At 43.7% G+C, this 13,470-nt stretch overlaps 1 protein-coding gene and 1 long non-coding RNA gene across 2 annotated transcripts in view; both read right to left on the bottom strand.

Annotated features, from left to right (window-relative positions):
• Nucleotides 1–3,254, bottom strand: part of EPB41L4A (erythrocyte membrane protein band 4.1 like 4A) — a 117,347-nt gene extending 114,093 nt beyond the window's left edge. Inside the window, exon 1 of the mRNA XM_018924420.3 lies at nt 3,036–3,254. Coding sequence (XP_018779965.2) covers nt 3,036–3,134 — 99 coding nt within the window. The 5' untranslated portion in view covers nt 3,135–3,254. The remainder of the gene's footprint in view (nt 1–3,035) is intronic.
• A 1,594-nt stretch (nt 3,255–4,848) lies between these two features.
• Nucleotides 4,849–13,186, bottom strand: LOC127061067 (uncharacterized). The gene is made up of 3 exons (XR_007780498.1): nt 13,129–13,186; nt 8,026–8,107; nt 4,849–4,916 (listed from the first exon to the last, which is right to left on the bottom strand). It is a non-coding gene; the product is annotated as an uncharacterized LOC127061067 (long non-coding RNA).
• Nucleotides 13,187–13,470: the final 284 nt, after the last annotated feature.

Here is a 13,470-nt window from a genome sequence, read left to right as displayed (position 1 = left end):
CCCTACTTGGGAGCGAGAAGAAAACTAATCTTTTTCTTTCCCTAACAAGTCCACAGAGAAAAGTATCCCTAAATTGCAGTCAAAGTCCCATTCTTGTCATCTCTGCTCATTGTATCAATGTAAAGTACAATTTGAAGCCCACCGTAGTATGAGGAATGTGTCAATGAAATTGTAATTAAAACATATCGTGTTTTGATGAGTAGAGCTGCTGCCAAGCATAACAAGTCAGAAATAACCACTATACAAACTAAGCAATGCATCCTCAAAACTCTCTGGACACAAGTATCTACTTCACATCCAATTACCTGAAGAAACAAACTTGCCTCGGACTCCTACAGGGCACTGCCTTCCACCCTTCAAAACAAGTGGGTTTATATCCACTAATATCAAGCAAGTACCTAGATTGCCAAAAGCTGTTGAGCTGTGATTTTTATTTCTAAAAGACATGCATCTGCTTGGGGGAAAATAAGAGAACAAAGTTGCTTGTATAAGCATTTAAAAACCCCGCTCCTGTAACAAATAAAAATATGTGAAAGAGTACCAAAAGCTTATTTCCCATGTATCTCTGAACCAAATTAAAAGTGAAGATGACAAAAGGAAGATCCCATCCAGAATCTGTAGTTCTAAGGAAATGGTTTTTTAAAATATGTTGGTTTAAAATGAAACCCATATGAACTTTTACAAACTATACCCTGGTGTCAAAGCTGAAACACCAATTAAAAAAAAAAAAAGTTTCTGCATTTACATGTGTACATTTAAAAAGATTTAAAATAAAACATTTGTATTTCAAGGGTAAAGTGCCAAATGACAAAACATGACAGAAAATGACAAATTTTATGTTCTGTTTCATTAAGAATTGATAATGTAACATCCCTGGAAAGCCGTAGAATCATAACAACACAAATGTCCCCTGAGCAGTCAAAAATGACAGAAGCCAGGACTGAGTTGAAAAAGCCATTTCTGCCATCCTCCAGCTGTGAAGTGGACCAGGGCACAAAGGCCCAGCTGAAGGCTCACCCAGCAAAAGGCAAACCAGTGGCCACCGTTCAGCTGGACAGGAGCTGCTCTTCACGCACAGCTGCACAAACACTCCTGCAGGTACGAAGGCAAGGGAGGGCACCACGGTGGAAACCACTGCCTGTGAAAGGGCTCTGCAGTTCCTCACGCTGGGTTTTCAAAGGCTCGTGGAGCTACAGCACGGGGGTGTGGCTTCACGGAGTACAAACTATATCTTAAAACAAAGGAAAGAAGAAGAAAACACAGAAAACAGGCTGCTACAAAAAGGGAGATTCTCCCTTCCCCTCAGGCTTCCTGCTGTGCAACGTGAGTGCCTATGCCAAGATGTTAATGGACTACTACTTTTCTTGTCAGATCCACAGACTGTTCCAACTGATTCCATGACTGCTCCGTGGCAGGGTTCAAGACAGAGAAGGAGCAGGTAGAAGGGATGAAATATTCAGCATTACACCACATTCAGATCACACTAAGAATGGCAGGAAAACACACCCTCACATTAAGCAGACAGTTCCCAACACTGCAAGTCATGCATTCTTGGAAAGAAGTTACATCTTCAGACTCTTTCTTTCCCATGGGACATTAATTTCTGTTAGACACTGCACAAACCCTTCACTTTCAGGGTTTAGATTCATTAGACTAACCATCTTTGCAGATTATGCTTTTAGCATACTTCTGCAACTGCACGTTTACTGCACAAAAGCACACATGATATACACACATGCATCTGCACATAGAAAGGAAAGGCTTTTCAGAAGTGTCTAAACTTAGACTTCAAAGACTCTACACAGGTACTGAATTCCAGAGTCACCTGATTTGCTTACTCCTCTGTGCTAAGCATGGATTTATGGGCCTATCCGCAGGCAGTTGATTCAGCAAAGCTTGATAATTCTGAATACATGTAGACCTGGTAATACCACTGATTACAATTGAAAATGTATTGTTAAATATAAAATCCCTCTCCACACTACCCTCCTTCAGGTTCTCCTTTCCCCAGTTGCTTCATCAAGCTTCAATCATTCAAGCTAAAGCACAAAGGCATACAGAATTTTATTCTTTGGATGTCTTAAGTAAAACTGGTCAGCCATTTCCAACAATAAATTTTAGAAGAACAAATTTCTTTCATTGACTGTGTTTTCGCTTTTGGTTTTTGGGGTTTTTTTGGGTTTTTTTTTTTTTTTTTTTTGGTTGGTTGGTTTGGGGTTTTTGGTTGGGTTTTTTTTTTTTCTGATCCAACTATCCAGCACTGAAACCACGTTCTTAGGTTGCTAATAAATTCATGTCCCCGGCTCTTCGAACAAGGACTTCAAGTGTCTGCGACATGCTATCAGTTGTCATCAGGCTTAACCAAACAGGACCAAGTTAAGGGCCTTTAGAAAAATCTCAGTTTTCACAAGCTCTGTCAGGGCTCATTAGCGCTTGGCAGATGACTACTTTGAAGAGTTCATCCTCGCCGAGAGTGCTGCAGCGGCGCAGGAGCTGTTCCCACCGGCCGGGCGACGGGATACCGGGCTGGGGAGGCGGCTGGACCTTCACCCCTCCGCTCAAGAGCTGCAGCGCTCCCTCCCAGCACCGCTGCCCCCGGCCTTTACCCGGGAGAGAGCGTCCCAGGGCGGGCACGGCCCAAGGCAGAGGGAGCGGGGAATGACTCAACACGGGTGAGCAACACACTGTGCACACAGCCGCCTTCCCTTTTCTTGCTCTGGCAGGTACAGAACAATACCTCCGCGCCGAGCGTCCCGGGGTGGTGCCACGGGGTGGTGGGCACCTGCTCGCTTTAAGTCACTATCTCGAGGTGAAGCCTTCCAGAGCACCGTCCGCCCCACCGGCGCTCGTCACCCTGATCCATCTGTCCTTTGCAAGACCGTAAGCAAAGTTACGACGTTATTCCTTCCGAAACCCCTTTTTTTCCGCCGCCGCTCCCTTCCCGGCTACCCCAGCGCAGTCGGGAGGCAGCCGCCGCCGGGCAGCCCCGAGGGCTCTCCCGCATCGCGATTCCGCCGCCCTGCCGGAGTCCTTACCTTGATGCCTTGCTGCTGTGTGGTCAGGGTCAGCTTGGACTCGTCCAGGAGCAAAACTTCGCAGTAAAATTCCTCCGGGACCGCGCAGAAACAGCCCATGCCTGCTGAGATGGCCGAAGACGGGGCGGGGAGGCGAGAAGAGCCTCGGGCGGCGGCGGAGAGGAGCTGAGGCGCAGCCGGGTCTGGGCCGCACCCGGCTCCGCGCCCCGGCTGCGCGGATGGAGCCCGGCGGCTGCTAGGGCGCAGCGCCCAGCCCCGCGGGGCGGCCCGCCGCCATCCCGCGGAACAGCCTGGACGGGGCTGCCGGGCTCTCTCTGCGGGAGACGGGGGGGGGAAAAAGACCCGCGGCTTTTTTAGGAAGGCTCCCAGGGCACAGCCCTCGCCGGCGCCCGGCTGTCACGGCGGCTCCCCCGCCGCTGCCGCCCCCCGGGGAGGTACCGAGCCGCCCACCCGCCTCGTCCTCCGCCCCGTCCGCGCACGATTCCGCGCCTCCCCTTTGTGTGCAGGAGCGGGGCCGGGGAAGCGCTCTCCGCCGCCGCAGCCGGGGCGTGGGGGTGGTCCCCGCCCGGCCAGCGCGTTACCTCCGGCCGCGGACCCTGCGGGCGGAGCGAGGCGGTGACAGTGCCCGGCCGGCGCTGGGCTGCTCCCCCGGCTGCCAGCAGCCGTGCGGGGGGGTGCCGGCAGCGGTCGCCTCCTCCCCGTCGGGGGCGGAGGGATGGAGAGAAGAGAGACCCAGCGGCCGGGCAGCGCCGGCCGCCTCCTGCCGGCCGCCGGGCAGGACTCCCCCGGGGCGCCTTTGGGGCGGAGAGCGTCTGACGGCACCTGCCCGGCACCGGCACCGCGCCGCATCATGGCACGGGACCCCACCGGCGTTCCAGGTCGGGGACCGGGCCCTCGCTGCCCTCTGCCGTGGGGCGGGGGCGATGATCCCTGCCCCGGCCCGCGCTCCTCAGTTGTCCCCGTCGCCACTGGGCACCGCTGCCCGTCCCGGCGGCAGCGGCCCCGGTCTCCGTGGCAGCACTGACCCCTGCGGGCTGCGCCGGCTCCGCTCCGGCGGGGGTCAGATCGGGGAGCGGGTTTTGTCTCTGCGCTTGACAAAGTGCCTCAGGAGATCACGAGTGAAGGGGTCCAGCAGAAGTTGAATTTTTGAAAGTGCCCTAGATCGGAAGTCTTTTCTCCATCGTGCTGTTAAATACTGAGCTTCCTACACGTACATTTAATTTACAAAGCAACAGTATTATAAATAAACAAATAGATACATTTTAAAAAATCAATTTAAAAAATTGAAACCTAAACCCAACCAACAAAGAAAAGGAGGAACACGAGAGATCCTCCAACTGCCTTTGCAGTTGCTGTCTATAGTTTCTGGAGCACACAACAATCCCCTTTCTTTGCTGCACATACCTCATCTCCAAGATTTTTCCCTCTCAGGTAGAAGAAGGATCCTACAAGTTAAGCCCTGATCCCACAGGAGCTATAGTTTCTGGAGCACACAACAATCCCCTTTCTTTGCTGCACATACCTCATCTCCAAGATTTTTCCCTCTCAGGTAGAAGAAGGATCCTACAAGTTAAGCCCTGATCCCACAGGAGCCTGTGCTTTTACGTAAATCTGTATGCATGAGTCGTCCTATTGAAGAAGTTCACATGTATAAATTTAAGAATATGGAGAAGTGTTTTTCTTATGGTTAATAACTTGTTCGTGTAGCATAAGAGAGAGGCACAAGAAAATTATGTTTACAAAACCTACTGGGTATGTAGGTAAGTCTGCTTTTAAACACCTGTCCTAAATTTAACCCTGTTGCTCCCAAGTAATGACACTCTCATTTTCATGTTTGAACTTGGACCTTGGGGTGTTGGGATGTCCATATCCATCCTGTAGCTGAAAAAAAAAAAAAAAAAAAAAAAATTCCATGAGCACTGGGAAAATCAGGACAAAACTCACTATATAGGTTCAAAAATATAAAGCCTTTTGAAAGACTCAGAAGAACTTACAAAGACAAAGTTTAAAAATTCAAAAATTCAACTTCCTAACCTTTTTTCCTGGGCAATGAGAAACCCAATGAGAATGCCATCCAGAAAGCACAGAAAATTTAGGAAATTTACTCATGGCTTTCTAAACACATTTTGCAAACAGTTCTTGAGCCCCTCTGACAGCAGGCAGTTTTCTAGAGATCAGATGGTTCCTTTTCCCCTCGCTTTAGTCTATTTAGATCCATATATCATGCACACTGTGATATAAATTACCCTCTAAGTCAGTTAAAGTCATTATATATGCATAAATCACTGGTTAATCAAGTGAGAGGGAGGTTTAGTGAACTCAAAACTGCTTCAAAATCTTAATTGATAATTTTAAGTGTTCATACAGCTACAATCACAGTGCCAAATCTGAGCAGTTTTAGCAATACTACTCTGGGTTATATGTTGCTTATAAGCTGTCCAAGACATGCTTATAAGCATGTCTTCTCTTTTTGAAGATCCATTTTGTGCTGCTGCACATTAGCTGACTGGTCCATGGGAAAAATACAAAATACACAGTCATGTTGAGCTGATGCCAGTGTTTAGGGCACAGAGAAGTTAATTCATTAATTTCTCTCCTAGCCAGCTATTGTCAACAGTAAACACTTGATAAAGAAGCAGAACCAGAACCTGCTACTTGAGGTGAAAGCCTGGGAGGAGATTCTGAAATTCAGAAGTGAGAAAATCAGCCAGGGGAGCAGAGGAAGAGAGAATGGAATAGAAGGGATATAGACTATGAACCAGTATGAACCCTGAGAAGCTCAGGAAATCAAAACAACCAGCAGGTAAAAATGTAGGGCCCAGTTTTTCCTTGGAGCACCATGTTACAGAAGACCAGCCCTGCCCTCAGTCTTTCAAGTATCAGGACCAGCTCACAGCTTGTGAAGACTCTGATAGTCATCTGTTTTCCAAATCCATTAGGAAACTGGGCTCCTTGTTACTTCTCTCTACAGCAAAAAACACAGGTCAAGCACTGCAGAGGGAAACTTGTTCATGTAAGCTCTGATCACACAAACACTTATGGACATGTTTAACTCAGGCATGTAAGTACAGGACCAGAGCATAAAGGCATTTTTGTCTATTGCCTGTTTGATGAAGTAGCCAGCAGAACTCATTGCAGCCTCTGTGATCCAGTACACCCTCATTAAAATGTTCAGTTTTAGCTGCAATGCAGTATTTCCAATGAGGTCATATAAACAAGGCACCACAATGGCACCACACGAACTCCTACACATGAAGTGGTCTTTATTTTAAGACTTTATTTTAATCTTTATTTTTACCCATATTCTAACAGACAGGAATTTGACTGCCCAAAGGACACGGGGTTGCATATCTGCTTTCTCCCTCATTTTTACACAGTTTTGCTCACAAACATTTGCAGTCAGGAAGTTGATAATGTAGTAAGAGTTATGAAGACTTGTTTTAACTATTATCAGTATCATTTACCTATCACTATTATCCATTGGTATGTAGGGATGCAATTCCTGCATCTTATCCATGTGGGCTTCCAGCGACTGAGTGAAAAGTTTTAGGAAAGGCACAAAGCAAGCTCTTCATTCTTCTTTACATGTAAAAACAAGTCTCCTGGACCCAGTTCCCTGCTCAAACAATGAGCAGAGGCAAAGCACTGAAGTCTAATGCAAGAAAATTAAAATTAAAACAGAGAAACAGCACATACTCTCTGGGCTACATGTACAATACTGAATATATTTTCTGTTCAAGAAAAAGATCTTACTAAGACAACTGTTCAACAGTTATTGTCCAGCAGGGTCTCTGGTCTTTACTGGGAAAATAAGGTACAGCTCCCCCAGCAGCACAGCACTGCCCTGGTTTGGCACTGCCCACCTGCCCAGACACACTGTCCTCAGCCCTGCCACAGGGGTTCTCCAGAGCTCAACATGCTGTTAAGAACAGTACTTATTTGTGGTTCTTGGATCCTAAAAGAGGAGCAAAGCAGGCAGTGGAAAAAGAATACTTTCCACATAGCATTTTACAGTATTCAGAGGCAAAAGTTTGTTGCAATAGTGCATGAATTGACATTTTTAATTTCACTAATGAAAGGCTTTATTTAAAACACATTCAAGGATGCTGTCAACTACTGATTTATCTGGATTCTGTCTTACTACTACATGTCAGACATCTTTGCAACCACTGCACCATTACAATCTAGGATCAAAAATACTGTGAAAATAAATTTATTCAGATATTCATCAGTTTTATATTTCCTGCAAAAATGTTGACATTATGCTCTACACAATACATTTAGAGTCCTTAAAGCAAGATATGCCAGTTAAGACCACTTAATTACAAAACATGTTACAGAAAGGCCAAAGTTCAGATTATACAGTGCAAGGATAACATTAAAAAAAAACCCACACAGGCAAACAAAACAAAACATTTTCTAAAATCTTAGGAAGCCACAAAGTAAACTTGAACAGATTACATTTATTAGTCATTCTATGACAATAAATGCCTCGAGATCCTCTGAACTGACACTGGACTGAGTGACAATCAATTCCTGATTTTCTTCACACATTTAACAAGACCCCAGAAGACTGCAACACTGCAAACACACACTTAATAATTAAGGAAATAATAAGCATCTCTCACTTGCTGATTTTTAATAAGAACACACGACATTAACTATACCTCCTCCACCCAAGAAAAATTCAAAATAAAGTTTTCAGGGTATTTATTGTAAACCATATAGCTAAAATTAGAAACTGAAAGATCTGTACACTTTTATCAGGGGAAGAAAAAAAAATCTGGTTTTAGCTACTATTTATTGAACCTAATTTTGTGTGTGATGTGGTTTTATAAAGTTTCTGCCAAGACTTTGACAAGTTACCCCTATGCAAAGAAGAACCAGATGATCCTGTTTTATTTTGCTTATGCTTAGCTTCCTCAGCAGAACTTAAATAAGTTTTAATAGTAAAGGTAATTGGGTGGCAAGATGTAACAATCTAACTCACCGAGAGGAAACAAAACCAAGAATTCTCTACATGACTTCAAGTCAGGCTCTCACAACTTGAACCAGTTCCTTGTAGCCCCAGTCTGCAGAGAAAAACAGAGGCTGTGAAGGACTTGGATATTTGGGAGGTAATCTTCTTGCAGAGAAGAGTTTTTCATAGAATACTACCTAGTGGATAAACTTGCTTTTCTTAATAAAGCACAACAGACTATATCCATGCTTAAGCACAAAAAGGAGAAAATTGTCTCCACACTAGTGCACTTTTCCTATCCCATTAGAATAGCTCCAGACATGCATCTTTGGGATAAGACAATGAACAATGGTAAGCCAAAACCTATATCTCAGGGAGCTGGTGCTATGTCTGTTCGAAGGCATCCGATATACTGACATTCTTGTAGAAAGCAGTTGCTTTGAATACACTTAGTGAAGCATTTTTTATCCCAAGGACAGGCTGGCTGTGCTGGCTGGCAAATGACAGGGGGCTCAGGTAACCAGTCTGCTGCCTTTTGTGCCTCACATTGTTCAAACACAACAGAAACCATGTTTGTTGGTAACCATCACCTCCGCTTTTCCTCTCTGCCACTTTCTGAATGCAAGTTTTGGAGATTCTCAATTCTGTTCCATTGAGATTAATTAAACAGATGTCTACAAATGCCATGGCAATAAACCCAGGGACACAATAAACCTAAGCAATGATCTAGGCAAAGCAAACGCAGGCTGAGAGGACTCTCCCCAGCCAGAACTCCAAGCCAGGTCAGGGAGGCAATTAGTCAAGAGTGACACAGATGTCCATTAAGACAAGCATTTTCCATTCCTAAAAGAAAATATTTATATATAGAAGCCATCAGTAGGAAGTTCCGATGGACAAAACAGCTGACTACTTTTATGTTTAATAAACTCAATACTGTGAATCTTAATCTTTAAAAATTTAGGTCCAGTTTTCTGGGTTTTTTTTTTTTTTTTACAGGTATTAGATCTTCATTTATTCTCTCCTCTGATGTTTGGATATTACAGCCACGTTCTCAATTGAGAACTTCAATGCTAATCCTGAACACAGTTTCTAATTTAAACCTATCATTCTCATGTAGCTAATATCAATTTCTACTATCACTATTCTGAGATGTAAACTAAAATAGTATCAGCTGTAGTATGCAGCAGCACTTCAAGTTTTAGACAACCTGAAAATCTAGAGAGTTTCTAATACAATTTGTGTGAAGACTTGCCCTTTCTGGATAAGCAGTACTCTTTAGCTGAACCTTGAAAGCAAAAAATGCACTTATTGTCTGGACAACATCATCTGTTGTCTGATGAGATGGGGTGGTGATGGGATACTGGAGGAAATTGGAAGAAATAAATCTTTTCTTCAGTGACTACACTTATCAATGTTGATTTCAAAAGCAAAAAGATTTAAATAGCTCCCTGATTTAAATAGCAACTGATTAAGCAAATAACCAGGTTGTCATATATCTTGTAGACTCAGATAATTATTATGAGAAGATGCAGACTAAAACATGCCACATGTAGCCTGCTGCCTTTTCCTTTCAAATTTCCTTTTGGTAGCAGATGGATGAGAAGGATTCCTTCAAGCTCCTACATCTGCCTCTGATTCTGAGTGATGCTGAGCCTGCAGAGGGATTGCTCCAGCTCAAAGTCAGTCAGGGCCACTAAATTGTCTAACTGATTGCATGTTTATCATATTCTCTTCAATATGGGGGATGTTTCTTGATGCAGAAGACAGAAATTCACTCTGATAAAGTGTATTTTCTGGAATTATTAAGTCAGGCTGAACAACAGTGCGAGCTGGAAAATTTTCCCCTTTTCTGGGAGTTTCTAAGTGTGGTTACACCTGACTGACATATTTCTGTGTGTATCCTTTTTTAGCATTAGATTCTCTCCTTAAGACATATGGAAAAAAATGTAAATGGGACCTCCATGGGAGAGCAAGTCCCTTAATAAAGCAAGGAAATTTCAGAACTCATCTTGCCATCAGAATAAAAATTATCAGCACCCAGTGTTTTTCAAAGAAATGGATGAGGCGAATAAGAGGTTCAGAGCATTTTTAAAGCCCTGGTACTGCTGCCCTTCATATTCTTATAGTGTGTGTATGACACAGGCTTTAACAGTACAGCTATACCTTCAGCTCCTCATCAATCTGTATAACAGTCTAATTTGCTGCCACCCCACTTCTAAGTTCAAATTACTTGGCCATGCTAACATTCAGCGGGCTGAAACTAAAAAAGGAAAAACACAATTTCCAGCATAGGGGAGGAGAAGGGAGTATACAAGAAAAGTGCAGGAGAAAGAGGAGGAGGAGGAGAAAGAACATCTGTTTGTTGCTGGGATGAAAAGAACTGAAAAGTAAGTACACCATACAAAGGCGAAAGCTAGGAAAATAAAAGCAGCTAGGAGAGGTATATCAGAGAAGACAGAAATAAAAGGAAAAGTAGAGGAAAAGAGCATATAAAAAAAGAAAAAGAGGCTGAAAAAGAGGATGAAAGTATTATAAAAATGCTTTAAGCAGGATCTGCTCCTGTAGGAGCTGGGCCTGCCAAGCAGGGACAGAAAGAGAGTATCAGATGAGGTCATGAAAATGTAAACAGCTTTGATAGAATTGAAGTGCAAATGCTGCTTGCACAGGTCTTATCCTCCAATGTAACATTTTGCCTTGAAGGCAACAGGAATGTGGTCTAAGCACCATGGGTGTTCCTCCCCTTCATCTGCTTCCACAGACCTCTTGTGCTCCTCAAAAGCCAAACCTGCATTCCTGGCTTGGCTTCCTACCTAGCTGCACAGTAAAACAATTTTTAAAGGTGTGCTTCTGGTGCTTCCAGCAGAGAACTGGTAACCTGTCTTGCTGTAACTCCTCCTAAGCACATGGGTTATTAAACAGCAAGGTATGCTCTAGGTTGGTCATATAATATGGTTGTTGGGTTTTTTAATGTTTGAAGGTTCTTTTCCCCTGCACCTGAAAATAAAAAAATGAAGCAATTGCTCATGAAGCCAAGTACATTTCTATACCTTGAAAGTAAAAAAGGGATTTTGTCAGCCTTGGAGAACTACATGTCCCACATTAGATGTTCAGAGATGATAGTGAAAAAAATCAAAGTGTACACCTTTTTAGCATGCTAAATATTATGTACAAATTGATCACGCTATGGACGTTAGTTTATTTTCTAGGACATGAAAATAGGAATGCTACAGCTTACATAGCATGTAAAATGCAGTACTATTCTAATAGATGCATATTCTCAAAGCCACCACATTACAGAAAAGCACAGATTGCCAGGGACTGATGCAGCAGTGCTCCAAGGATATAAGGGCTCTGTACACAGTGTCTGTGAAGAAAAGATTAATGAGATTAAGCCATTCCTTCTCTATTAATATATCTACAGAAATGCTTTTTCTTTACAAACGGATAGTGTTCCATATTCATAATAACAAGTTCACCGATAATTTCCATTGCTGCTAGCACTGAATGATCACAATGAATTTTTAATTTGCTTGTACGTGTATTTATATCATGTTCATGCTGTTTTGATAGGGTCTGCATTCCTAGGATCTTAATTCATTGCCAGAACAGCATACCTGAAATACCATTTTGAATGGTGGTGTATTTATACTTTGACATCTATTAACCCAACTGATGCTTGTAACCAAGTTCTGCACCATTCCTTGCATATTTATAAATGGGTGTTTGTACAGACTACAATGCTACCAATTTTTTTACCAGTTAAAAATAAATGTTGTATTTTTGTTTGCTGCTGTCTGTATCATAAAAAAATAATAATAAAAAAAGTCTTTTATTTATACTGCTCTCTCAATAGAGGTATGAAGAAAACCAAGGCAATATTGACTGTATAGTAATAATTACTAATGATCCAAGTTCTCTTGTAAAAGATATAAGGACTGGCAGAAGAGGCAGACAGCTGACTGAAACAATATTGACCTTTTCAGAAAAACTTGGGTCTTCTAAATTGATTGTCTCATCTACTGCTTTGAAGCTTTCAAAGAAAGCATACTCAGCATAGAATAAGCATGACGTTTCAGGACAAGGATCCCATTTTGGGAAATATTTTTAAAAAGTCACCCACTTCTTGTTCCTTCCTGTGTGATCCTTCTCTGCACTTGGAGAAACCAAGTTTAGAATGCTGCTGAGCAGAACCTGTACCAGGTACAAGTGTCCAGGTCCTGTCAAGATATGCTGTAGGAATGGCCACTGGAGAGGGAGGATAGGTCAGCCCCACACATGGACCCACAGAGGACCCACTGTGGGGCACAGCCAATTCCTCAGCTAAGATGGTGGTTGACTCTGTAATAACACATTTAACAACATGGAAAAGTGCTGCACAATAACTGTGAGGGAAGACTGAGAAAAAAATCTGAGGAACAGCCTTGCAGACCCCAAGGTCAGTGAAAAAGGAGGGGCTTGAGGTGCTCCAGTGCCAGAGCTGAGACTCCCCTGCTCACCTTGGAGGAGACCATGGTGGGACAGCTGTGTCCCCGCAGCCCATGGTGGGCACAGGGGACAGAGATCAGGGCTGCACCCATGGAGGAACCCACACAGAATATGCAGAAAGTCCCAGGAAGAAAACCGCAGCCCATGGAGAGCCCACTCCAGAGGGGCTGTTGCCAGTGGACGGTAGCCCACACTGGAGCAGCTTTGGTGGCAGGATTGTGACCTGTGGGGAACCCACACTGTAGCAAAGCTGTTTCTGAAGGACTGACTGGAAAGGGAACAGCTGGACCAGTAGTGAAGATCTGCATCATCTGGCAAGGACCCACACGAGTAGTTCATGGAGGTCTGTATCCCACAGGAGGGATATGCTGCAGCAGAAGAAAAGTGAGGAGGAAGGAGAAGCATGAAAGAACTGCTATGGACTGACCCTAGCCCCTATTTCTCATGTCCCTTGCTGGAGGTAGAAAGAAGTGTTGACACTGAAGGAGAGCAGTTGAGCCTGGGAAGAAGTCAGGGAGGGCTTTCAGGTTTAGTCTTTGTTTCTCATCATGCTACTCTATTTTTAATTGGCAAATAATTAAACCAATATGATCCAAGTCAAATCTGCTTTGCCCATGACACTAATTAGTAAAAAGCCCCTGTTCTTACCTTGACCTATTAGATTTCCATCATATTTTCTGCCCCTATCCAGTCGATAATCATGAGTGAAAGAGAATGGGTGGACACCTGGACAACCTCAGTTGAGACTGACTCACCAGAGAACTGAAGATAATTCACCTGATATCAACAAATATGTTAGGATGATGGTACCAAAAGATAAATTTCAAAAGGATTTCAAGATGTTTCTAGGTCAAACTCCAGCTTAATCAGCTGTGAGGTTAGACAAAGTTTCCTCAGGACATTATTCAGCCTTGCTTTTAAAACCTTAGATGTTGGATACTACACAGCTTTATAGTCTCACAGGTAAATGAAAGGCATCAGGGCAGAATA

The sequence above is a fragment of the Serinus canaria genome, chromosome Z (assembly GCF_022539315.1).
Source record: "Serinus canaria isolate serCan28SL12 chromosome Z, serCan2020, whole genome shotgun sequence".
NCBI lineage: Eukaryota > Metazoa > Chordata > Aves > Passeriformes > Fringillidae > Serinus > Serinus canaria.
This window is presented reverse-complemented; position numbering and strand designations above follow the sequence as displayed.